A 27,715-nucleotide genomic window follows, 5' to 3' on the forward strand; every position below is an offset into this window, starting at 1 on the left:
ACATCCAAGCACCTGACATGTAGTACAAATTGAACGTGTGATGCTCAAATTTTAAGCAAGTAAAACCCTGTACACATTTGTTAAAACACATACACACACACAAAATACACACACATGCTTCAGAACGGCAAGTCTGACACAAACAAAAAGCACTTCTTTTTAGAAATATTTCCTTTATGTAGAAATGCAGTATTGATTTAGTAAGAAACTCATTTTTAACCATCTGATTTGAACAAATTCTCTCCTCCCAAGGTATTTGATTGAGGGTACAACATGGTAGCATATATTTTATTATTATCATTATTATTTTCCACAACAGTTAATACCACGTTTCCTTCTCCCACATAGAATATCACCCAATAGAAGTTTCCCAAAGGAGCCACAGCACATTCATTACAAAGATAGAAAGGAAAACCGTTTTTCAATCTCTGCTTTCTAATAGGATGATTCAACTAAAACAATGTCGGATTTAATCAGCTATGAAACTGAAAAAAAATGGAGACCAGCCCGAGTGAACATCATGGGCTGTGATCATGAACACCTCTGAGAAGTGAGGGGAGAGAAGAGAAATATCTGCCTCTTCTTCCCAAACTTCAATATAACTTTAAATTACTTTAAAAAATATTTATAAAAAGACATCCCTCTGCCTTAATGGTGTGAAATCTGGGTGTCTTCTCAGGGCCATGCCTGGGCCAGCAGATGGCACATATGCAATGGAAAACAGTAGCCCCTCTGAGACTTCTGTTATGTGGACAGGAGACTTTCTGATTTCCAATCCTGGCTCATTTCAGAAGAAAGAAGGGTTACATCCCTGGGGAGGGGGGGTGGCGGGGGAAACGCAGCCACCTTCAGGGCACGTGCCTGACCTCCAGTCCATTCAAGTGTCCATTCACAGTTCTCCAGGCTCATTGAATTTTCAGTATTCTGCAAACCTTCCTCCACACGGTCCCTCCCCGGCAGTCTTCTGAGTGTAGTTAATGTGTTTGAGAACAGTAATGTCACAAGTCAAGGGACTGGCGGCTTCCCAAGGAACAACCGTCTTGCATATGTTCTGGAAGACAAGTCATCTCAGCTTTACCTTCTAACTTCTGGAGCAGACGCCCGGGTTCCCAACGTCCAGATTTCAGTGGTTGGAGATCATGCCAGAAAAGTGAAGACCCAGCTAGCCCAGAGTGGACTGCCTCTGCAGTTCTAGCACACTCTCCACACACCTCCATACTACTGAAATGTCCTAGAAAGTATTAAATCAACTGGACATGGCTGATTCAATGGTACAAAAAAAGCTTTATAAAAATACTCCCTGCACTTAAAAAATCAAAACAAAACAGAGGCATGTAAACATCACCTCTAAGTCACTGGAGAACTCTGGAGGCTTTTTATCTCCTCTGTCCAGTGATTTGCAGTCTTATGTGTTCAGCTTTTGTTTGTTTCTTTTCTTTGGAGGTATCGATCTATTTTTTGCTTATTGACAGAGTTCAGAGTCTGAGGCCGCCTTTGATTAGGAGCTTGTGGTTTGATTGGCAGGAACAGTATGATCAGGAGACTGATAATGTGTAAGTAAAAGTACACGGACCTAGGAATAAACACACAAATTATATTTCAAACAAGGGTGTATGTGGGAAATGTCACATGAGGCAATTACATCACCTTTTGGCACTGGCGGACCTGACTGCACTCAGGCTCGCCTTGATCCACTCCACAGATAACTCCCTTTGGTGGGTGAGTGGGCCAGGGGTGGACCAAAACCACAAAGCTGGGCAGAGCAAACCAACCAGCCCATCTGCAGGCAGATGTATGGCAATGTCCCACTGACGTAATAAGCAGATCGAGAGAATTAACCCTGACAGCTAGAAACCCACCATATTAAAAGTCTAAGGATGCATGGAATGAAATTGAAGCCCTACCCTATGTTCCCCAAACACAAATGCAACCGACACTTTAGCCAATGTGCTCCACTAAGTGTCAGGGGTTCCTGTATATATTATGAGCCTGAGGAATCCAGATTTCAAAAGCCTACTCCATAACTCGATTTTCATCCAAACTAAAACAAGTTTTGCTTTTGAGGTTTGTGGACTTATTGCCTAAGTGTGATACTGGACACAGGGTAGATGCTCAATAAATACTGTACACATCAATGAATGCAAGTAATTAGAAAGTAGCTTTTATAAGATTGTTCTATATCCATTTGGGAAAACTGAACTTACACTTTCTCCAATGCTTTTTCAAGGGCAAAGGAAAATAATGTTAAGGGGCAGGGGACCCACAATTGGTTTACATATAATTCCCCAGCTTTTGTGATCATAATGTCAGGTCTATAGAATAGTTAAAAGCTCCAGCAGAACCAAACATATCTTCATTTCTTCTTTCAATAAGCATTTACTGCCTAGGATGTACGAAGCATTGAACTGGGATCTACAAAAAGGCAAAGACCCCACCCCTCCTTTGGGGAATGGAAAAGAAGAGACGTATAGACACAATGGTAGTAATTAGCAGAAGGGTGAAGAGCCACAGGTAAGTGACCATCTGATTTACTATTTAAACCAGGACATTAATGAGGGTGAATAACAGCTCTACAGAGAAACACACTGGTTCAGCAAGTGTAAGCTGGGATTCTCACAGGCACACCCCAGGCAGAGGGAACTCCAGCTTTCAGAGTCTGCTCTCGTAAAATGTACTTTGTTCTTGCATTTTGCCTTAATCTTTTACATGTGGCCAAATCTACACTAGAGCAATTTTGTTAGATTAAAGCCAAATATTCTGGAAGTCAAGGGAGAAAAACATCAACTTCCCAGGGAGGTTTAGTAACCTATTCTGACACTCCATACTTCTCTCAAATTTTAAGCAATACTTCCATCTTTTTGTTATGGAAAAACTCAGCTAACATTTATAGAGCATGCTAGGACTAAACTAGGTGCTCCAGATACACAGATGAATAAAGCATAGTTCTACTCTCAAGGAGTTTGCTATCTACAAAAATTCCTACACAAATTCTAACATTCTTATACATTGCATTTAATAAAGTGCTATCTAGTTAAAGACAACAACACATGAGATTTTGCTTTTGAAAATGATTTCATAGAAAGGTTCTGCTCTGGCTAAATGTTTGTGTCCTCCCCCAAATTCATACGTCGAAGCCCTGACTTCCAATCTGATGGTATTTGGAGAAGTAGACATTGGGTGGTAATTTGGTTTAGATGAGGCAATGATGGTGGGTCCCCCATGACAGCATTAGTACCCTTATTAGAAAATAAAGGCAAATCAGAGCGTGAGCCATCTTTCTCTGTGTCCCTCTCACTGTCCCTCACCCCATCTCTTTTGCTGTCCTTGTCTCCCTCCGTCTCTCTGCTATGTGAGGACACAGTGAGAAGGTAGCCTTCTGCAAGCCAGAAAGAGAGCTTTCATCGGAAACCAAATCTGCTGGCATCTTGATCTTGGACTTCCAGCCGCCAAGATTGTGAGACATAAATGTCTGCTGTTTAAGTCACCCAGTCTGTAGTATTTAGTCATAGCAGCCTGAGCTAAGACAACTCCGTTCTTTTTAAAAAAATTTTATTGGATTATAGTTGATTTACAATGTTGTATTAGTTTCAGGTGTACAGCAAAGGGATTCAGTTTTATATATATATATATACATTTTTATTCTTTTCTCATATAGGTTATCACAGAATATTGAGTAGAGTTCCCTGTGCTATACAGGAGGTCCTTGTTGGTTATCAATTGATATCTTATAGTAGTGTTTGTATGTTAATCCCAAGCTTCTGATTTATCCCCCCAACCTACATTTCCCCTTTGGTAAATATAAGTTTGTTTCTGATATCTGTAAGTCTTTCTGTTTTGTAAATAAATTCATTTGTATCATTTTTTAACATTAGATTCTAGATATGGGTGATATCATATGATATTTGTCTTTCTCTGTCTGACTTCACTTAGTATGACATCTCTAGGTCCATCCATGTTGCTGCAAATAGCATTATTTCATTCTTTTTTATGGCTGAGTAGTATTCACTGTATATATGTACTATATTTTCTTTATCCATTCCTCTGTAAATGGACATTTTATGTTGCTTCCATGTCTTGGCTATTTTAAATAGTGCTGCAATGAACATTGGGGTGCATGTTCATTTTCAAATTATGGTTTTCTCTGGATATATGCCCAGGAGTGGGATTTCTATTTTTAGTTTTTTAAGAAATCTCCAGACTGTTCTCCATAGTGGTTGTACCAATTTACATTCCTACCAACAGTGTAGGAGGGTTCCTTTTTCTCCACACCCTCTCCAGCATTTACTGTTTATAGACTTTTTGATGATGGACATTCTGACTGGTGTGAGGTGATTCCACATTGTAGTTTCGATTTGCAGTTCTCTAATAATTAGTGATGTTGAGCATCTTTTCATATACTTTTTGGCCATCTGTATTGCTTCTTTGGAGAAATGTCTATTTAACTCTTCTGCCCATTTTTTGATTGGGTTGTTTGTTTTATATATATATATTTTTTGACATAGAGCTGCATGAGCTGTTTGCATATTCTGGAGATTAATCCCTTGTCAGCTGCTTCGTTTGCAAATATTATCTTCCATTCTATGGGTTGTCTTTTTGTTTTATGGTTCCTTTTGCTGTACAGAAGCTTTTAAATTTAATTAGGTCCCATTTGTTTATTTTTGTTTTTATTTTTATTAGGAGGTGGGTCCAAAAAGATATTGCTGCAATTTATATCAGAGTGTCGTGCCTATGTTTTCTTCTAAGAGTTTTACAGGTCTTTGATGCATTTTGAGTTTCTCTTTGCATATGGTGTTAGAGAATGTTCTGATTTCATTATTTTACATGTAGCTGTCCCATTTTCCCAGCACCACTTACTGAAAAGACTGTCTTTCCTCCATTGTATATTCTTGCTTCCTTTGTCATAGATTAATTGACCATAGGTCCGTGGGTTTATTTCTGGGCTTGCTATCCTGTTCCATTGATCTATATGTCTTTTTTTGTGCCAGTACCATACTGTTTTGATTACTGTAGCTTTGTAAGTATAGTCTGAAGTCAGGGAATCTGATTCCTCCTGCTCCATTTTTCTTTCTCAGGATTGCTTTGGCTATTTGGGGTCTTTTGTGTCTCCATACGAATTTTAAAGTTTTTTGTTCTAGTTCTGTGAAAAATGTCATTGGTAATTTGGTAGGGACTGCATTGAATCTGTACATTGTCTTGGGTAGTATAGTCATTTTGACAATATTGATTCTTCCAATTCTAAGAACATGGTATATATCTTTCCATCTGTTTGTGTCATCCTTGATTTCTTTCGTCAGTGTCATAGTTTTCTGAGTACAGGTCTTTTGTCTCCTTAGGTAGATTTATTCCTATGTATTTTGTTCTTTTTGATGCGATGATAAATGGGATTGTCTCAATTTATTTTTCTGATCTTTTGTTGTTAGTGTATAGGAATGCAAGATTTCTGTGTATTAATTTTGTATCCTGCAACTTTACTGAATTCATTGATGAGCTCTAGTAGTTTTCTGGTAGCATCTTTATGACTTTCTACGTATAGTATCATGTCATCTGCAAACAGTGACAGTTTTACTTCTTCTTTTCCAATTTGGGTTCCTTTTATTTCTTCTTCTCTCTGATTGACGTGACTGGGACTTCCAAAACTATGTTGAATAAAGTGGCAATAATGGACATCCTAGCCTTGTTGCTGATCTTAGTGGGAATGCTTTCAGCTTTTAACCATTGAGAATGATGTTAGCTGTAGGTTTGTCATATATGGCCTTTATTATGTTGAGGTAAGTTCCCTCTATTCCCACTTTCTGGAGAGTTTATATCATAAATGGGTGTTGAATTTTGTCCAAAGCTTTTCCTGCATCTATTGAGATGATAATATGGTTTTTATTCTTCAGTTTGTTAATGTGGTGTACCACACTGATTGATTTGTGGATATTGAAAAATCCTTCCATCCCTGGGATAAATCCCACTTGATCATGGTGTATGATCCTTTGAATGTGTTGTTGGATTCAGTTTGCTAGTATTTTGTTGAGGATCAGTGATATTGGCCTGTAATTTTGCATGTGTGTGATGACTTTGTCTGGTTTTGTTATCAGAATGATGGTGACCTCATAGAATGAGCTTGGGAGTGTTCCTTCCCCTGCAATGTTTTGGAAGGGTTTCAGAAGGATATGTGTTTAACTATTCTCTAAATGTTTGATAGCATTTACCTGTGAAGCCGTCTGGTCCTGGAATTTTGTTTGTTGGAAGTTTTTAATTGCTGTTTCAGTTACAGTACTTGTGATTGGTCTGTTCATATTTTCTATTTCTTCCTGGTTCAGTCTTGGAAGGTTGTACCTTTGTAAGAATTTGTCCATTTTATTGGCATTAGTTATCTGTAGTAGTCTCTTATCTTTTGTATTTCTGTGCTGTCAGTTTAACTTCTCCTTTTTCATTTCTAACTTTATTGATTTATAGAGTCCTCTTCCTTTTTTTCTTGATGAGTCTGGATAAAGGTTTATCAATTTTGTTTATCTTCTCAAAGAACCTGCTTTTAGTTTCACTGATCTTTGCTAATGTTTTCGTCTCTATTTCATTTATTTCTGCTCTGATCTTTATGATTTCTTTCCTTCTGCTAACTTTGGGTTTTCTTTGTTCTTCTTCCTCTAGTTGCTTTAGGTGTAAGGTTAGGTTGTTTGAGATTTTTCTTGTTTCCTGAGGTAAGACTGTATTGCTATAAACTTCCCTCCTATAACTGCTTTTGCTGTGTCCCATAGGTTTTGGGTCATTGTGTTTTCATTGTCATTTGTCTCGAGGTATTTTTTGATTTCCTCTTTGATTTCTTCAGTGATCCATTGGTTGTTTAGTAACATATTGTTTAGCCTCCACATGTTTATTTCTTACAGTTTTTTTCCTGTAATTGATTTCTAATTTCAAGTGTTGTGGTTGGAAAAGATGCTTGATATGATTTCAATTTTCTTAAAATTACCAAGGCGTGATTTGTGACCCAAGATGTGATCTATCCTGGAGAATGTTCCATCTGCACTTCAGAAGAAAGTGTATTCTGCTGCTTTTGGATGTAATGGTCTACAAATGTCAATTAAGTCCATCTGGTCTAATGTGTCATTTAAGGCCTGTGTTTCCTTATTGATTTTCTCTCCAGATGATCTATCCATTGATGAAAGTGGGGTGTTAAAGTCCCCCCCCATTATTGTGTTACTGTCGATTTCTCCTTTTATGGCTGTTAACATTTGCCTTATATATTGAGGTGCTCCTATGTTGGGTGCATACATATTTACAATTGTCATATCTTCTTCTTGGCTTGATCCCTTGATCATTTTGTAGTATTCTTCTTTGTCTCCTGTAAGTCTTTATTTTAAAGTTTATTTTGTCTGACATGAGTATTGCTACTCCAGCTTCCTTTTGATTTGCATTTGCATGGAACACCTTTTTCCATCCCCTCACTTTCAGTCTGTATGTGTCCCTAGATCTGAAGTGGGTCTCTTGTAGACAGCATATATATGGATCTTGTTTTTGTATCCATTCAGCCAGTCTATGTCTTTTGCTAGGAGCATTTAATCCATTTACATTTAAGGTAATTATCAATATTAATGTTCTTGTGGCCATTTTGTTAATTGTTTTAGATTTGTTTTTGAAGGTCTTTTTTTCTCCCCTTCCTCTTTTGTTCTCTTCTCTTGTGATTTGATGTCCATCTTTATTGTTGTGTTTGGACTGCTTTTTCTTTTTGTGTGTGTGTATCTGTTGTAGATTTTTGGCTTATGGTTCCCATGAGGTTTTGATATCGCAGTCTATATATGTACAAGATTGTTTTAAGTTGCTGGTCACTTAATTTCCAGTGCATTTCCAATACCCTGCATTTGTGCTCTCCTTTTCTCACAATTGCTGGTTTTGATATCATATTTGTGTGCAGATGATTTCCTACCTTTACCTTATGTTTGCCTTTACTGATGAGCTTTCCCATTCTTAATTTTCTCGATTCTAGTTGTGGCCTTTTCTTTTCTGCCTAGAGAAGTTCCTATAGGATTTGTTATAAAGCTGGTTTGGTGGTGCTGAATTCTCTTAGCTTTTGCTTGTCTGTAAAACTTTTTCTCTGTTGAATCTGAATGAGAGCCTTGCTGGGTAGGGTATTCTTGGGTGTAGGTTTTTCCCTTTCATCACTTTACATAATATACCACTCCTTTCTGGCCTGCAGAGTTTCTGAGTTTCAGCTCATAACCCTATGGGGATTCCCTTGTATGCTATTTGTTACTTGTCCCTTGGTGCTTTTAATATTTTTTGTCTTTAGTCTCAGTGTGTTCCTCCTTGGGTTTATCTTGTATGGGACTCTCTGCATTTCCTGGACTTGATTGTTTCCTCTCTCATGTTAGGGAAGTTTTCAGCTATAATCTCTCCAAATATTTTCTCAGGCCCTTTATCTCTCTCTTCTCCTTGTGGGACCCCTATGATGTGAATGTTGGTGCATTTAATGTTGTCCCAGAGGTCTCTGAGACTGTCCTCACTTCTTTTCATTCTTTATTCTGTTTCACGGCAGTGATTTCTACCATTCTGTATTTCAGCTCACTTATTTGTTCTTCTGCTTCAGTTATTCTGCTCTCGATCCCTTCTACTTTATTTTTCATTCCAGTTATTGTTCATTTCTGTTCGTTTGTTCTTTAAATCTTCTAGCTCTTTGTTAAACATCTCTTGTAACTTCTTCATCTGTGCCTCCATTCTTTTTCTGAGATCTTGATCATCTCTACTATCATTACTCTAAATTCTTTTTCAGGTAGGTTGCCTATGTCCACTTCATTTAGTTGTTCTTGTCGGTTTTTATCTTGTTCCTTCGTCTGGAACATATTTCTCTGCTGTCCCATTTTGTCTAACTTTCTGTGTTTGTGGTCTTCTTTCTGCTGGCTGGAGGATCATAGCTCCTCTTGCTTCTGGTGTCTGCCCCCTGGTGGGTGAGGCTGGTCTTGAGGTTTGTGCAGGCTTCCTGGTGGGAGGGACTGGTGCCTGCCCACTTGTAGGTGGAGCTGGGTCTTATCCCTCTGGTGGTCAGGGCCATGTCAAGGGGTGTGTTTAGAGGTGGCTGTGAGCTCAGTATGGCTTTATGCACTCTGCTGATGGGTGGGGCTGTGTTCCTACCCTACTGGTTGTTTGGCCTGAGGCGTCCAAGCACTGGAGCCTGTAGGCTGGTGGGAAGGGCCATGTCTTGATGCCAAAATGGCAACCTCTGTGGGAGTTCACGCTGATCAATATCCCCTGGGGCCTCTGCTACCAGTGTCCTTGCCTCCCCACCCCCAACAAGCCACAGCTGACCCCTGCCTCCCCAGGAGACCCTCCAAGACTTGTAGGTAGGTCCAGCCCCAGCTCCTATGGAGGTACTGCTTTGTGCTGGGTCCCAGGGTACATGAAAACTTGTGCATGCCCTCCAAGAGTGCAGTCTCTGCTTCCCCCAGTCCTGTGGAGCTCCTGTACTCAAGCCCCACGGGCCTTGAAAGCCAAATGCTCTGATGCCAGACCCTCAGGTGGGGAGCCTGACGTGGGGCTCAGGACTCTCATTCTTGTGGGAGAACCTCTGTGATATAATTATTTTCCAGTTTGTGGGTCACCCACCTGACGGGTATAGGATTTATGTCGCAAAAGCACCCCTCCTACCGTCTCGTTGTGGCTTCTTCTTTGTCTTTGAATATAAAATATCTCTCTTGGTAGATTCCAGTCTTTTTTGTTGATGGTTGGTCAGCAGTTAGTTGTGATTTTGGTGTTTTCACAAGAGGAGGTAAGCTCAAGTCCTCCTACTCTATCATCTTTTCGGAATCACAAGTTCTTTCATAATACATTTAGATGTTCACTTGGGGCTCATTTACAACTTAAAGGGAAAAAATTAGACTAAGAAATTTAAAGCTGGGATTTGTAATCACTGTATATTGAAAAGTGACTAGCCAGAAAAATGAAGCCCATCTGACATTTAAATGTCAATCAGGGAAGGGTATCCTGAGAAATGGATTTGCATACAACTGCCATTCATTGCCAGTTATTTAAATTATCCCCTAGTGAGGAACAGATCTGGAATGCATCTAGACCCACCTTGACTAAAAAGATGATTCAGTTTTTATTTCTTTTGCCAGATTCAGTGATTCTCTTAAGAGTTTCTGAAAAAAAATTGTTTTTAAAAGATTCTGAAAACTTTTTTTGAGAGGCAATCTATAATAGCCATTGGCAACATGTGGCTGTTAAAATTCAAATTAGATAAATTGAAAACTCCGTTCCTCAGTCACACTAGCCAAATTTCAAAAGCTCAACAGCCACATGCACTGGTGGCCAACATATTGGATGGCATTTTGGTCATTGTAGAAACTTCTATTGGACAGAGCTGATCTAGATAGGGAACTTAAATTATATACATAAGCAACTATGAAAACAAGATAACATATTAGGTTGACTTGCTTGTAATTGACAGAAGTGACAGCAATGTCAATTTCACCCTAAACAAAGGTGTTTTCTAAAAAAAAAAAAAAAATAGATTGTTTTTAAAAAAATGGAAATCTACATGAGTGATCTGGATTGATTGATAATCATTGAATTCTTTCCCTAGAACTCCTGCCTAAATATAGAAATTAGCATACTTAGTTGGTTAAATGCATGTGATCACAAACAAATCACCACTCTGTGCTATTCCCCTAGCAGTAACATTCTTCCAAAATAGCTTCTCCTAGAGAAATTTTTAGTAACTGCACTACTGCTCTTGCTGTTGAAAAGAAAAAAAAGTTTGCATCTGAAACTCGGGCCTTGCTCTGTGAGTTTTAACTGCTCACCCTCTCTGAGCCTCCACTTCCATATATGATAAACAGGGACACGGATACCTACCCTTGTCTCTTCTCAGCTCGCTACTCTCTACCTTGGATTGATTCTATATTCTGCCCACACTCATGTTTCTCGGGGCCTCCTCCTATCACAACTGCTCCCTGGGTCTGGAACACAACCCACAGCGTTCCATCCACCACTCTCAGCACCCTCAGACTCCAGGACTCAAACGCTGCTTCCTCCCAAGAGCCGATTCCTGTTACATGCTCTCATAAATCTTTGTACCATTCACTCAGAGTATGATCTTAGTGGGTATTTATAAATTTGTCAATTGTTTCCTGTCACTTCCACCAAGCTATCTCCTCCATGGAAGTAAGAATGATTTCTATCTTTTGCTCACCATCCCATCCCCCAGCTTCTAGAGAAGTGCCCAGCACACTGTAGGTATTAAATGGTACTGAGTTAAATACAGGCATTTCTGCTACAACATGATACATATATTCCTGAAAAAAATCTTGCGTCTGGTAACATCATGTGCTTAAAACGCCAGGACTAGGGTGGTTTTTCTGTCTCTCTCTAGTTCCTGTTTATTAGTCCTCATAGGCACTTAGATTTTCCAAACACGGGGGGAAACCCTCAGCCCCATCCATCTTACTCAGGAATGCAAGTCAATGTGTTTCAATGCGTGTTATAAAAAAACAAGTACCTCTTTTTAAAAAATCTGATTTAACGGAACATTTTTTATTTCACTGTTCCACTTCTTTTATAAAAGTCATCTCCTCACTAGCAGCTCTCTGCCCTAGAGTAAGGAAGTGTGGAGGGGATTGGGCCACCTACAAAGAAAAGGGAGAGAAGGGCCCAGGGTTACAAGTTAACCTATGAAGACGGAAGCAGACAACTCAAAACCTATGAGACTTTGTAACACAACGAACACCCAAGCCAGAAACTTGGACAGCCTAGGCAGGTAGCTCAACGGGCTAAGGCTGCTTCAGGGGGCAATAAAAGTCCCAGATAATGAAGGGCAAATGCTGGCTAGAGGGCACTGAGACAAGAGAAAGGACAATAGAGCTGTGAGCAAGTGGGGCTGCCCAGAGGGAGGGTGCAGAGGAGGTAAACCAAGATGGTGCAGCTTGGGCGGGGCGCCTCTGAGAAGAGGAAGCCCAGCGCTGGGCGGGCACTCATGGCTCCTACCGCTGTAGCAGCTGAACTGAGGGCTATTTTTGGCTGAAGATTTCATCGTCTTTCCACTCTTCTGGCATCCCTTGTCTAGAAAAATTTGTGTATAAACCAGCTCAACTTCCATATTATACGGACATAACTCCTGTGACCTAACCGGCATTATAGAAACAGAATTCATTGAGGAGCACGGTGTACTTCCCTCTACCTTCTTTTCCTATAACCTAAAAAAAAAAAAAAGTCATCCTAGACATTGATACCTGTACCAAGTAGTAAAATTTCTTTGATCATTCCTGACCAGCGAGTCCAATCCCTGATGTACAATAAGGCATGTTTGCATGTTTATTTCTAAGCCACTTTTCTGACTGTAGCTATGGTCCAAACTCAATCTGCAAAAGTCTCTGCAAATCAGTAAAGAACACAAGTTGGTATTTATCCAGTACAGACTACACGCCAGACACTGGGCTGAGCCCCTTGCACGTTTGCCTCATTCAACCCTAACACCTAAAGGTGCTTGGAGGTGAATTCTATTCTTACCTTCATTGTACAGTTGAGAAAACACTGGTAAAAGAGGTTAATAACTTGCCAGAGGTCATGTAACCATTTCTCCAAGAGCAGTGAAACATGACTAATTCAACAAAAGAGGGAAACAATAAAAGCACAAAGAGGTCTGCAGTTCATCTGGAGGGCTGGTGTTTGAATATAAGGGCCTGACACCCTTTCCCTAAAGGCCTCTTGTCTGTAGGGTGAACCCAGCCCCAGCTGCGGCCTGCTTCTGTCCCTCTCTGAGTGCCCCACGGCCTCCAACATAGCCTAACCCCAGGAAACAGAGGCAAAGGGCAGCGAACTCACCCTCTGAGTCTGTGATCTGGATACGGCCCTTCAGAATTCATTGCCATAAGCATCTCCTACTTACACGAGTCATGGCTGAAGGGCTACCAGTCAGCTGTGCTCACTGTATTACTATTTGTCTGCTGGCATCTCCAGGACGGACACTTCCTCCTAAAGCTTTCTCTAGACATTTTCCCATCGAAACCACACATAGAGATTGTCAGTCCTGATTGATTCAATTTGCCAACTCCTAAGTCCAACACAGAACAGACAAGTTTACTATAGAGCAACCAAGAACAGTGGAAACTTACTTGTATAAACTGATGGTGGGTTCAACGGCCAACATAACGAAGGGGGCGACGGTATAAGAGACGGCCAGCTGAGTGGCAGCCCAGGTGACTATGTCGTAAACAACCTTGAGGGCTTTTGAAGAAAGGAAGTAATGTCTGTAGTTGTTCCTCACCTGCTCACCAAGGAAGTCATGGTGGATGGGGGGGGGATACAAAAAAATAGAAACTTTTACTCCATGCATGCAGGTAATACCCCTCAGGAACATAGGAGGTAAAAACTACCAACCATCTGAGTTCTATTTTCAACGAAAAATACCACTATGGCTTTTCTTATTATTAAAAAGATATAAGTTCATTCACTGTAGAAAAATGTTTAAGGAGCTAAGCAGAATCAGATTTTTTTTTCCTTTAATATCTCCCAGAGAAAAGCACTGTTGAAAAACTTGGCACATACCTTCCAAGTCCTTTTATATTCATATATCCATATTTACGTTTCCAGTGGCGTCAATATATGTTTAGCCTGTTTTTTCATTTAGTAACATGGCATGAATGTTTTTCCATGTCATTAAATATTCATCTGATACAATTTTAATTATGGGAAAGTTAGTCTCCTATCCCCTGCTATTGTAAACAATTCTGTGATGTATACTCTTGTAGAAAAGTCTCTGCCCTGTTTCCTAATTATTTCCTCTGAATAACAGTAATAATATAATAGTATAATAACATGAGCTACCATTTATTGAGTGCTTACTGTGTGCCAAGCCTGTGCGAATTCCTTATGGGTATCACCTCTGTTGACTCTCCCGGGACACAGGCCTATCATGTAAGCATCAGTATGCCTATTTTCCAGACAAGGAAACAACATTCTTTGAGATGGAAAATGCTGGGTCAAAGGATACTCATTTGTAGGTCTTTTGACACAGATTTGGCTCCAGAAAGACACCTAATTTCCAGATGCCAGAACCAAACACAGAGCTGCAACAACGGCTGTGTTACAGGTAGGTCAGCCTCAAATCAGGAAAGACTTCCTAGGGCTGCCTGGGAAGCTGAGGGCACCTCCTAGGCTCTGAGTTCCTCAGGACAGAGGCTAGAGGTCCATCTGTGGGCAGTACTGAAAAGCATGTAAGAGATTTTACTAGGTAACTTCCTGGGCCTGAGACGCTTCATGACTGTTTGAGTTCATTCTCCTTTTGGAAAAAAAAATGGAAATACTGTTCTATCAACCCTCTCCCCTCCATCCCTTACCTAACTTATTTGTGAAAAACATTTCCAGGTCACCCAAGAGGCTTTACATAAGTTAATCCTTTTATACCCACTGAAGTCAACTAAAGACAGCTTAAGAAATAATACTCTGAAAGTATTAACAAAATTCTGGCCTTTGTTCAAGCTTGTCCTCCCATCTGTTTTTCAGTTTTGTGATCCAAGTCAGTATATGTACGGGAGAAAAGAAGATGTCTTCTGTTTTCAATGCACAAATATGTAAAAGAGGTACTTTAAAGTGTGCTAATCAGGATAATCAATTATCCATCTTGTTCACACATGTATCCCCACAAACCTTCTTCTAACTAAAATAGAAATTCCATGAGGAACTTTTGTTCACTGCAATAGCCCAGCACCTACTAGCATATAGTAGGGCTCCTGAAACATTAATAGAACAGATGAATTCAAGAATCAGTGAATAGCTAAAAGAAATGGAAAAGAATTCCCACTCTACCTGTCTCTCCATTTAACAAATATGAAGAAGTTCTCCATTTCTATTCCCAGCATTAGACCAGGAGCAGGGGCCACATGTGTTCTACCCTCCATTTTTTCTCCAGTGCCCGTCACAGTACTTGGCACGTACTAGGCACTCAATAAATATATTTTTAAGATAAAAAAAAAAGAGCGAGTGAATAGCTGTGCTGGGGCTCCTAAATCCACATCTAAAAATACAGCTCAACAAATCTCATTAAAAGCTCTTGGCACCTGAATAAGGAATGCCACAATCATTATCAAGTATTGAAATGAAATAAAATTCAAAGCTCTGTATTTGACAGAATACAGTGAATTGTAATTACTTATATACATGTTCATCTCATTCTTTGAGAGCAGGCATATTTTTTAATTCTGTTATTATTCTTGCTCTACAGCCAGCAAATGGCAGGAACAGTCTAGGACAAACTGAAGGCTACCCCCAAAACCTAGAGAACCAAATTTATCAAATTCACAAAGGACTTTACACAAACGAATTTAATTGGATCCAACATGAGGGCTGAGAGCAATCTTTAAGAGAACAGTTCCTATGGCTGCAATTTTTCCGGTTGCTCTGAAACCAAATTATTTTTAGGTGTAGGATAATGAAAAGAGAAATTAAGTAGAGTCTAAGCAAAATGAAGTTTTACAGAGCCTACGTTAATAATCATTGTCACCTGTAATTAGTAGACTGTATGTTTACAGCCTTTAATGATTAAACATGTTTTCATCTCTTAAGGCACTAAACATTGTTCCTAAAAGTCCTTTTGTTTTGCAAACCCCCCCTGCAAGTAATATGAAAATAAAATGCTTAACCATTTTATGACCATAAGTTCCAATATATTTAAGTATTTCTCTAATGGGAAGGCTTTTGTTGATTTTTCAAAACATCACTCCTACCATCACCCCCAACACCACTTCTGCTGGGACCTAAAAGACAAACACACAGGCATCCGATTACTAAGGAAAAGACCCCACAGCCAAAGGGAGCTTACCGTTCTGGCTGCTAGCGTGACAAGGATTCCAGTTAAGAAGGTAAAGTAGTATCCAGGGTAGACACCATGCCACAAGGCAGACAGGATGAAGGTTAGCACTGTGGGGTGCCAGGGAACCCGCTCATAGCACACTCTGTGAAGACAGGAAGGTACAACGGGCCATAGGTCAAACATACCAGAAACTTCCGCCTACACCTGCATCATTTTGGAACCAATCATGCAGAAATCATTTGATCCAATATTGATGGCGTGCCTGCCTCACCCTTTTCAGGCACTTGCAGTGCAATCCAAGCAGCTTTGAGCTCTAGTTTTCTTAAACACTCCCAGATGGGCCATTCACACGGTCCAATCCCTTTGTAAGATGCATGAATGTTTAACCTCCATAGGACTAAATGATCTGGACCCCATCACACAATATCTAATAAAAGAGTGGTCGCTTTTCCCCAATGAGAGCTCCTGCCTTATAGAAGCTTATTCCACCAATGGCCTAATCTACCAGGGATACTTATGGATAAATAAGTGCCACTGGCACTAAAACTTTTAGAATCAGGGTCTTTAGAAGTGAGATCCTTATTTCGTCTAAATTAATTTACTTTTCCACACTGGCCCCAATGTCATCTAACTCATCAACACTGCAGCCTTCTCATCTCTCTTGGCCATGACTCCACAAAATCAATGTGTCAGTTATATGGCTTCTTCAGTCCTCAGTATCTATTGGATTCCAATCCATGAATTTGCCTTAAAGAGTGAGGACATCCTAAGAATCTAGAAACTGTCAGCAAATACCCTGGAGATCTTTGGCTTCTTGGTTGTTTATTAAAACAACGTGAAAGGGGACTTCCTGCCAAATTCAGTCCACGGATTGCCAGTGGCACCATAGGAGCAACTACATGGCTTCCTAAATGAGAGGGCCCAGATGAAAAGTAAAACAGAAATCCCAACAGTTAATACCAATCCAGCCTGCAAGTTAAACCCAAACTAAGGACTATGGCTCTCTCTTCATAGGAAGAAAGGGAATGCATTTGAGGAAAGAAACACAGGATGGGACTCCGTTTGTAATGTTCCTTTTTGAAATGAGAGGTAGTTTGCATGGGTATTTGTTTCTTACCCTCTGTATCTTTTTGTATGAATGAAATATTCCATTTTCTAAAATGATTTTTAAATAGTTTTTTTTTCATTTTTTTATGTGCCCACATGTATGTTCAGTCACATAAAAAATGTTTATGTAGAACAAACTCCTAGTGGAGACTGTAGGACTCTCCATACATTGGGATTATTCAATATACAGAAAGAGGTTTATGCTAAAATGACTTGCAAAATGAATAGCAATAACATTAAGGGCAAATTTTCAAAAACTGCATGTTCAGAGTAGTTGCATGAGTTTACTTTGTTGGAATTATTATACATTGTCTCTTCTTTTACCCCGATGTTTTAACTGATGAAAAATGCTGCTTATCAAAATCGGCAGAACCAACAGCTTAATATTTTTATACTCTCCCTGCACTCATGTGATAGGAATATTCACGAGCTCAAGTTTGCCACTTCAAGGATAGCATATCATTAGTTCCACAATAACTAATGTTTCTAATTTTGGAATGTGTAGAAAAACAAAAGGACAGAGAAACAACAAAAATACAAAGTTGAAAAGCATAAGCATTTGGGGCACCATAAAGCTTTCAATACGGGGGATAAAATAAACACAGCAATCTTCAGTGATCTGATGCTGACACTGACTTTCCATGACATCTGAGCAATAGGCTCTCCTCTAGATAAGAGGCAGCACATCATAGAGCTTAAGAGCCTGGCTCTGGAGAGACACTCATATCTATCATCTATGAGATACGGGTTCATATCTATTGCTCATAAGCAATAGACTTTGGGCAAGTTACATAACCCCTCTGTGCCTCACTTTCCTCATCTGTAAAATGGGGATAATAATTACCAACACCTCATGGGATTGTTATGAGGATTAAATGAGTACCTGGTACACAGTAATGGCAGTATGAAGTATTTGGTACAGTAAAATAAATATGCTACATTGTGACCTTCTCAAATTACTGTATTTCTACTTTTTCATTTACACAGCATAGATGTTAATACCAAACACAAGTGTCAGATGAGGTTACCACTGGCAGACTATCGCTGTTCATCTAATGACACCCATCTAAACATATCCCAGTGCCATGAGTAATGAGGTCGTTTTTGGTTTCCTTACCGCTTTAGCCAAGTAGCTGTCTGAATATTCCAGTTTTCTAAGTACATTTTGAAACTTGTGGCAGTCTAGAAAGGAGAAAATAACACCTATCATTAGCTTTAAAAATACCCCAAGAAATGGAAAGTCCTCCCCAGAATTTCCCTGGCGGCAGATTAGACGTGCTATTCCAACAGTGAGTACTGACTCAGGAGCAGATCTGCTGTTCCATCACACACAGTCAAATTTTCGGGGGTTTATAAGATTTACTTTGCAACTAAAACTTGGCTCACAAAGTCTCAATTTTTCTCAATCTATTTTCAAATTATAGGACGACTGAAGGAATGTTTTGTAGGTTTTCCTTCCATTCTGGTGAAACACAAAATTTAAGTCATCTGAATTTTAAAACTAAATACTCTAAAATGGGATTTGCCACCGGAAAAGTTTCATCATGTGAATTTAGCGCCTTTACGGAGACGGCTTGAATTTAATTGTCATCTTTTCATTCTGTGGCCATCTGTAAACCAGGTCAGTCTGGTGAAGTTATTCTACAAATAGCACAGGTTCAAATGCTTCCAATTGTATCTAGAATAGTAAGGAGATTTTATGCAGGAAGGAGTCACAATACAGAAAAGGAAACAGATATCACCCAACTGGCAATGATGCAGGTAAATCAACCATTGAGAAAGAGAGATTCCAAAATAAGTCATCAACTGGGTTTTCTCATTCAAAAGAAAAAAGAAGAAAAAAGGACTTAATAAAGGCTGGTGGTAGAAAGCATGAAGCAAACATTTAAGAACCAGAATTCCTAACGAAGTTGAAAAGTGCAAATGTCACTGTTTTCTGTTTCAACCGTAAGAAAATCTTAGGCCACACACTGGCCTAATGTAATATATTTGGAAGGAAGGGAGAGAAATATCAGACCAATGATGGACGGACAGACAGACTTTTGTACTATGAGTTTTTAATGTCAAAACCCTACGGAGTTTTATTTATCCATTTAGACACCTTCTATGGCTGATAAAATGCTATACACACAGCTTCAAGGTGCCTTAAATAAGTCGGACTTCCTTGGTATCCTTTAGCTCCTTGCTCTATATCAACTTTATTGGAAATACAAGCTTTCTCCTTCTGGTTTTCTTTTATAATAAATACATAACTCAGCCCTTTACCCAGAACACAGGTCTCCTGAAGGCCTAGTTTCCACCAAATGTGGGTGGCAGGTTGTCAGTCTCCACATCCCGGGTTTCCTGCCCTATAGGGCATCCCCTTTCTGCCCAAACTTTCCAGTGGCACTCTGCCTGCCCTGTGGCAGGTGGAAAATCAACCACCAGCAACCATGAGTCACGTGGCTGGAGAACCAACACTTTGGTATGTTGAGAATCATGCCCTTCCTCCCAACCAGCTGCCAGGAGGAAAAGGGCCCAAGACTTGGCATTCCTTTCAGCTCCGAGGGATGACAATGCCAAGGGAACCAAGAAGGATGGGGCCCCAGAGAGACCACCTCTAGAGACGGAAACATATCCAGAACTGTGGTCCAAGAACAAAGCCAGCGAAAAAGAAAAACCACGCTAATTCTAGTGGCCTAAAAGCTGTGCACCAATTACAATTCTTAAAAGCGAACGCATTACAAATGTTTCCAAAGGAACCACCAAGAACACTGGCAATGCTGAAATCTAAATACAACTGCTAGTCTGTACCCTTGACTGAGGAAAGGAGAATGTGAACAAGAGAAAATGATATCTGTACTTTCTAGTTGACGGAACAGGAATGTAAGCAACAAAAAGATTTTCCTGGCTCTTTTTCAGATTTTTCGTGTGTTGTTACTACTTGAACCATTAATACTGCCAAGAAAGTAGGCACCTTAAAAGAAAAGAAAAAAAAAAAAAGGAAAGAAGTTCCAAGATACAAAATGTCCCCGAGCCTGCTGGAGCCAGCATTTCCTGATAGCAGCTTTTCCTCGCACACTGATGATAAACTTCTATGGATACCACACTCATAGCAAACCATCTGCTTTATTCACAATGGCAGCTTGATTCAAAAGCATGATAAACTCACCTCAATTTTCCAGATGTTTAGGTTAGAAAGCAGATCCCAACAGAAATTTCCATTCTTATCCACTCCGCTGAACCCAAAGCCAGCTGCGTTATTCACTGCGTCAGCTATGGTTTTTAAAACAACACATTAGGATGTGGAACAAAAGTCACATTGCTGCTTCAAAAGATACTAAATGTCTGTCTAGCTTTAAGATGAAGAGAGAGAGTTTCCTTGGAAAAGAAACCAAAATAAATTTAAAGGACCTGGCACCATTATCAATCAGTTTGGGCTCTTGGGTGACCTCAACTTTTATTCATTTTTATTCATTCACTAGCGTTTAGTGAGCACCTGCTAAGTAAGAAGGAAGGTGCTAGATGCTCACAGAATGCAAAATGAAAAAAAGAGAAATGAAGAAGCAAAACAAAGAAACAGGAAGATTTAGTGACCAACTGGTATAAGGGGAGAAAGGGAAAAAGGTGAAAATACATATAAGCTCAGAGACCAGAAGATATAGGGGACTCCGTCCAAGAGCTGTCATTAAAGATGGCGGGACACAGGCTGATATCATTATATCAGGAGGAGAACCAGCTCTGAAAGAGAAATTGGAGCTCATTCTGGACATGTTAAGCATGACATGCCAGTAGGATATCAGTTGGGGCAGCCAAGATACAGTTAGAAAAATTTAGAACCTAAGAAAAAGAACGGTTCTAGAGATGTGAATTTGGGACCAGCTGCCATAGAGGCCACATGTGGACACAATGACCAAAGCCACCCTACCCACAAAGTCAGTCCAAAAGCTCCTGTGTCCACCGTTATGTCACTTCACTGAACTCTATGAAAATGCCCCCCTGCTGTATTTCAGTTCTACTCAATTCCTTAATGAAATTTTTTACACTCAAAAAGAGATCTGATGAAATCAACACAGTTGTATTATGATAGCCAAGAGGCTAATTTTTTCTCTTCACTTATCTTCTTTCAAGTTCAGTCTGTTAGAATATTTTCCTAAGAAAAATAAACTAATGAAATTTTAAAGTCTGAGATCTGGGGGAGAGCTCAGAGAAACCTTTCCTTCGCTAGTTCTGTTCATTCCATTTCTATGGGAGTTCAGGTCCAACTCAAGCTGGACTTCTGAAGAAAAATCACCCGCTCTAAGTATGCCTCCTTTCTTTTTTGGCATCGTTGATGATTTAATATCGCTTATCTTATTTTTAGCTTCACTGTAAAATGATCTGGTTTCTTTTAGAAGAAAGGAGGAAAAGTACCGAGTCCTAATATGTCTTTCTCCCAAGCCGACCGGAGGGAAACTCAGTGGAAAAGAAAAAGAAGAACAAAGGCAGAGTGTACCAGTTAAGAAACCAAGAGTTTTAAAATGTGTGGGCACAAACTGTGAATGACAGAAATAAACTAAACCAGGAGAGGACAAGCCCTTGAGGGTTGTGTTGACAACTAAAAACAGGGCTGGGCTGACCATGCTGGGACCAGCATGGCAACCCAGGAATTCCCTCTCCCATCTCCAGCCTCAGATCTAAAAAAAAGAAGAATAATGACTTTTTTTTTTTTGGTCCTTACTGTTTTCCCAGGATTCTGTAAAGCATTCCACAGACATTTCTCATTTAATCACACCACTGTGAGCAAGGTGGTGGTTCAGGGTGGGAATGACAGCTCTCCTGGGTTCCCTTCTCCACTTGGGAACAGGGTCAATTCACAGCCTTGGGAGAGTTGTCTAACTTCCAGAAACCTATTCCCCTGCGTAGAAAATGGATGTAATAACAGTACCCATTTTAAAGGGATGTTGAAAGGATTAAACCAAATTGAATATATGTAGAGTGCATAACACAGGGCCTGGCCCAAGTCAGCACTCAAGAATGGTTAGCTGCCACCATTATTATCATTATTTATTACCACCCCCATCTTGCTATTAAGAAGATTAAAGCTTAGTAATGTTACCACCTGAGTGATCTTAATGTTAAACAGTGCTAGAATCTGAATACTAGAACTCTGGTTCCACAGCCTGAGTGGCTAGGAGTCGTCTGAAAGATAAATGTAAGAACCAGAAGTGGTGACTCTCCGAACTGCTGCATTTAGAGGAGGTCAGAATTCCCTGCTCCCCTGAGCGCATTCTGCTACCCTGTATCCAAGACTGGTTTTTGCTTTAGAGCAGTTAGAGGTTCTAATTTCACCAGTCTAAAACTGGCTTCGCTTGCATCGTACACGGCTCTAACATATGACTGAAGATAAATTCATTTAGACACCCACATTTTGGAATCTGTGATCTTTAGAACACAGCCTGGGCTAAAATTGAGTCTCACTCATTAGTACTAATTAGTAGAAGAAAAACAACCAACCAGCCTCCTATGCTAAGTCCAAAGAAAATAGCTGTACTCTTTCAATAGAAACGGTAACTAGAATTAGGCTTACACAGTGCAACTCAGCTGAGATTCATCAAAAGGCCAGCTTTAAGGATTAAATTTATAATCATGTATTATTAGTATATCAATTATATGTAAATGGTGTTTGAAAGATCTGGATAAAACAAGTATTCAGTTAAGCAGTTTAAACATTCCCTGTTACACTATTCATTGCTTCTTTACTCATAAATAATACAAAGCTTAATTTCAGACCAGCCCACGCAATCTAAACTACAACAAACTTCAAATTGAGGCCAAAGTAATGAAGTGTTTCTATGGAAGCCACGAGAAACAATAAAGAAAGGGCAGTGGGGGAGAACAGACAAAGAGGTGAGTCCACAGAGAAAGCTGTCCATGGAAAGGGTCACTCCTCTATTCCAAATATCTGGGGTCACTCCGCAACGAGCAGACTGATGGCAGACACCCCTGTGCCCTGTAAGCCCCTCCCCACCCAGGTCCCCGCCAGCACAACCCACCTCGTGTTAGACTTTCCCTATGAGACTACGGCATGGCCTTTCTTTCCTCCTTAAATCAGGAGCTGCTTTACTCCAGAAGCCAGCCCATAAGCCCTGGGATACAGAATATGGCAGCGGGAAGGGGAGGGAGAGGGGAAAAGAAAAGGAGGAAAAGTGAAGAAGTAGAGGTTAGGAAAGGAGTGAGATTCTATTACACACACACTCTCTCACTCTCTCTCTCTCAAGGTTGGAGCAAAGCAAAAACTCTACTTCACATACAAAAATATGCCCAGTATTCCATCCATAGTAGGCCCAATGCCTACCTACAAAGGAAATTATTTTTCAATAATAAAGCATCTGCAGAAAAAGGGATCAGATACACGGAGACTCTGGAAGCCCCTCCCCCAAGGACCAGTCCATATACATCATCCCCTCTGTAATCCTACTACTGGGGCAGCTCTTGACGTGCATTGCCTGGTTGGTGTACACGTCTGTGTCCTCACAGACTGCAACGGTCTTGAGGGCTGAGATATCTTACTCACCTTTGAGTTCCTCATAGCACACAGACTGGTGCTCCACAAAAAAAACTCCTTGAATTAAACTGAATGGGACCAGAAACAAAATTTCCCCCGTGGCAAATTTTGGAAAAGCCCTGAAGTCTCTCTCTGGTCAAGCATAACATAAATACTGCGCTAGGCTGAACTGGTCTCTGAACATTGTGACCTTTAAAAATAATTTGGACCAGGAGCAGGGAAGAAAGAGGAATGGGGGGTTATTCCTTTGTTTAATGGACAGTTTCTGTTTCAGGAAAAGGTCTGGAGATGGATGGTGGTGACGATGGTTGCACAACACTGCAAATGAACTTAATGCCATTAAATCGAACACTAAAGATGGTTAAAATGGCAACTTTTACATTATGTATATTTTACCATAAAAAAAATAATAAATGAAAAAAAACAGTAGCTACGAACTTGATTTGGGGGCTACAAACGTGGAGCATGAAATGAGAGAAGAGAACTCAATTAAGTGCTGTGCCCTTATGAAATATGGACTAAGCACTGGGAACTGAGTTTAATAATCTATTTGGCTTCATAAACCAAGTCACTGTTCCCTGACATCAAGCCCCAGGTCACTGGCAGCTAAGGTGTTAAACTTCCATTCCTGAAAGGGTTCCAAATGTGAAATAGGTACGGTTACCATGCCTTATCAAAATACTTTACCATTCTTGGTAAGTAAACAGAAGGTTTATTGCTCACTTTAGCAAAGGTTTCAACTTTTCTGGTCTAAAATTATTTAAAAGGAAAGAGATGGAAGCTTAATATTGACTAAAGATATCTCACAGGGGAAAAAAAAAGTGTGATAATACCAAACTAAGTTGAACTTTCTACCTTTAAAAAAAAAAAGTCACTTGAAATCAGTTTCTTTCTAAGGTATAAAGCTTAACCAACAATTTCTTAAAGAAGTGTAACCTAAATGAGCTCATGTGTTGATACAATTAAGTCAGTGTATATCCTGTATTACAGACAAGCCAGAAAAATTACCAGAAAGCCAGATCATTCTGGAATTTTTCCCTAACTTTCCAAGTAGGATTGGTAGAAGAAGCAGCTTCCAGGTTGTGACGTCTGTTAATAACAACAGCCGGGATTTCTTTCCTCCTTATCACAGATAATTGAGTTTATGGGCGGCGGGAAAGAAGAGGGTTACTCCGGAAGGTAGAAAGTGACCCTGGCTCAACTGCCTTCCATCATGCATTGGACTTTTTTTAGATTAGCTGATCCAAACGCTGCCCTGGCCAAGCCATCCAAGGAGTATCATTTTTCCCTCATTCATTTAGCACCCTCCAACAAACTCACCTAACGTCCAGGCAAAGTAATACTTGGGCTTCGAGGCTTGCATGACAACATATAAGTAGCAGAGTCGGGTCAGAAAGTTTGCCTTATGAACAAACCAGTCGTCAACCAGGCAGGTGACAGGGAAGGTCTTCGTAAGCGTCAAAAACAAAAGGAGAGACACCAAGGTCATGCACAATTTGTGTATCACGGCTCCCTGAAAATGGGGGGAAAAATGAGGTAACTATTCAGAAGACACTGGTATGAGGAAAACAATCTCAGCAAAGGCACATTGAGAACAAAGCCGTTTCAAAGCTGCTTTGGCAATATTCTCTAGAAGGAGTGGCAAAAGGCATTCTTCCTCAGGGCACGTATTGGGTGATGGGCATTATGTGCTATATTTAGATGCAGAACACACCTCTGACACCTGAGGTGGATGGATCTAAAACAAAAGAAAACTTTTACCGGCACATTCTACCAACAATGGGCAGGTGGTTTTATTACCCAAAACATAAGAGAAATCAGTAACATTACAGGGTGGCAATCTTCCATCAGAAAGAAAGAACCATTGGCCCTGCGGTCCTGCAGCCAGCAGAGCCAAGGAAATGGGTTTGAATCGCCAGCAAGGGGCACAGAGGCTTAGCTGGGAAGGATTATGTACACATAATTACATGTCTGAGCCAGGACGTGGGCAGGTAGTAGAAAGCTTTAGAAAACCTTTCTGGTTGGTTTACATGTAGTCTGCTCTGGGGTTAAGCTATACAGAGGTTTTAAATTCCTCTGGATGGAATCGTTTTGCCTGGTTCCCCTGACATTCCAAACGTCAACAGAATTATAGTTCCCAACTTTATAAAAACAGACTTCTTTTACTTGTAACATAGGGATAGCAGTAGCACCTCCCCCAGAGGGTGGCTTGGGGTTTCAGCGCGTGAATATTTACAAGGGGCTGAAAGCAGTGCGGGGCTCCCCGTTAAGTGCGCACCACGCTTAACTATGACGACACTGCTGAGGGGCCAGCAGCTTGTGTGCGCCAGCCCCTCCCATCCATGTGTCCTTAGCCAAAATGGAACCTTAACCGCTTCATGTTCTCTGGGCACAAAAAAATGCGAGAGTCTCCTTGGAGGGTGATGTGAAGACTCTCTAATAATGTTATTTTCCAAATTCAAGTATGTGAAACGCAGCACTCCTGTGACAGATACTCCCTAGAAACACCTGTGGTTACTTTGATGTCTCCCAGCCACAGTGACCTCACTCCTAGATTCTGTCAATAAAGCCCCTGGGGCTGAGACATCTAAGTAATCATAAAGTGCAGAGGACCCAAATGTGTCAAAACTCTCCAAAAATGCATGCTTTATTAATCAATCACTTAAATTTTCAAATACTTAATGTTGCCTGATGGTAGCACTTTAAAAATATTTAAATTACCCTCAATTTCTCCCTTTCCAATGTTCCCCATCCCTTCAATTAATTACAGGTTTCCCTTAAATATAAGATATTTGATCTGGATAAATTCAGCATATTTGTAAAGTTCAATGAATTAAGCGCATGTTGACTAATCTGAGGTTAATACACTTCAGATTAAAATTTAAATGTTGTTTAAAAAAACCACCTAAACTCTCTCAAAGTCAATATGACCAAACTACAGGCATGCCAGTGTAAAACTGGTTTCCCTTGCCATAAAAGCAGGATCTGCAATAAAAAGCACATTTATTCTGGTCCCACTCTTTCCTCCTCCACCATTTATGACATAGTATCTTTTGGCTGTCTATGAATTTCTATTCATAAAGAGAAAACACTCATAAATTTGAATGTGTTAACAAGCACAGTCATAGGCACATTGTAGGCACTAAATATTGGCTGGTTGGCAAATGGGTTAATTGCTTCAATATTCCCAGCCAATGAGCTGTGAATTGGCTCTGTGAAATAAACATCTGTTGCTCCAACACAGAGAACTACTGCAAATAAATACCAATATTGATATTTTAAACAAACGGGGGAAAATGTTACCAGCCAAGATTTCTGATAAACTGTTTGGCTTTTTAATTAGAACAATTAAAAGTGACAGTCAGCCCTGGCGGCAAAGCTCATTTTCTGGACCTCTGGGTAAATACTTGGCACTAAAAACTTACAGTGGGAGAAGGTTCTGGCAGGCTGTGGAAGCCTTTTTTCTTCCAGTTCACTTCCAGCAACTTCATGTGTGTATGTCTCCCCTCAATGAAGGCTATATACTCCTTGAAATTGTTACAAGGGCCTGCTATGACACTCATGAAGTTGAGAAGGTAGCTTACGTATTCCAAAAAGGAGGGTTTTGCTCTGCGAAAATAAAGTAAAAGGTTGAAGAGTCTTCAGTCTTTGATTTTTCGTTCATATTGCAAATATGCCGATCGTAAACACAGGTGTTGTCTCTGTGGGTTGTTAAACGCGGCATGATCTTTCCTTGTTCTGGTTCTTTAAAAATCCGTCCAAGGAGAAATCTAGTTGAAAGGAAGTTATTGAGGTGGGTGGCGCAGAGACGGCACAGCACTCCGTGGCGCCCTCTGCTGGCCACCCACAGCTATAAACGCGGAGGGCCAGGAGTGGGCCAAAGGCAACCCTGAGGCTGGGAAATGCTCTTTCTCAACAACAACCTTGGCTGTCTGTGTACCAGAGAAAATGAAGGTACTGAACATAAGGCAAGGTGGGAACCCGACCTAACGGGAGTTGGTTGAGATGCTTTGAAATGGGAAAGCTCCCTCCCAACTGCCAAAATAAATACAAAACAAATGATGGGTAGAACCAGTTTCCACTTGAGGCCACACAAACTGCAGCTGTAACAGCCTCTTGTCTGCTTTGGCAACCAGGCACGAGGTCCCGGACAACGGACAAGGGAAGTGGCGGGAAAAAATTTTCTAGAGACCAGTTCTGTCTAGTGTTTTAAGGGCCTTTGAAAGGGCATGCTCTTCAAGTAGGACAGAATTGTGGGGAAAGGCTTCCTCAGATGCCATTGCTAACCAGTCACTGGA

At 40.3% G+C, this 27,715-nt stretch overlaps 1 protein-coding gene across 2 annotated transcripts in view; it reads right to left on the bottom strand.

Annotated features, from left to right (window-relative positions):
• Positions 1-270: 270 nt before the first annotated feature.
• MBOAT1 (membrane bound glycerophospholipid O-acyltransferase 1) overlaps positions 271-27,715 on the bottom strand; it is a 112,927-nt gene continuing 85,482 nt past the window's right edge. Inside the window, exons 7-13 of one of the 2 annotated variants that reach the window (XM_022586759.2) lie at positions 26,843-27,026; positions 24,738-24,864; positions 20,043-20,146; positions 18,009-18,073; positions 15,794-15,926; positions 13,089-13,240; positions 271-1,573 (exon numbers count right to left, since the gene is read on the bottom strand). In XM_022586759.2, coding sequence (XP_022442467.1) covers positions 1,414-1,573; positions 13,089-13,240; positions 15,794-15,926; positions 18,009-18,073; positions 20,043-20,146; positions 24,738-24,864; positions 26,843-27,026 — 925 coding nt within the window. In that variant the 3' untranslated portion in view covers positions 271-1,413. Of the gene's footprint in view, positions 1,574-13,088; positions 13,241-15,793; positions 15,927-18,008; positions 18,074-20,042; positions 20,147-24,737; positions 24,931-26,842; positions 27,027-27,715 lie in introns of both variants that reach the window. The other variant, XM_022586758.2, reaches the window with a different exon arrangement.

The sequence above is a fragment of the Delphinapterus leucas genome, chromosome 10 (genome assembly GCF_059928025.1).
Source record: "Delphinapterus leucas isolate spDelLeu-1000000601 "Yukka" chromosome 10, BTC_Dleu_Yukka2, whole genome shotgun sequence".
NCBI classification, from domain to species: Eukaryota; Metazoa; Chordata; class Mammalia; order Artiodactyla; family Monodontidae; genus Delphinapterus; species Delphinapterus leucas.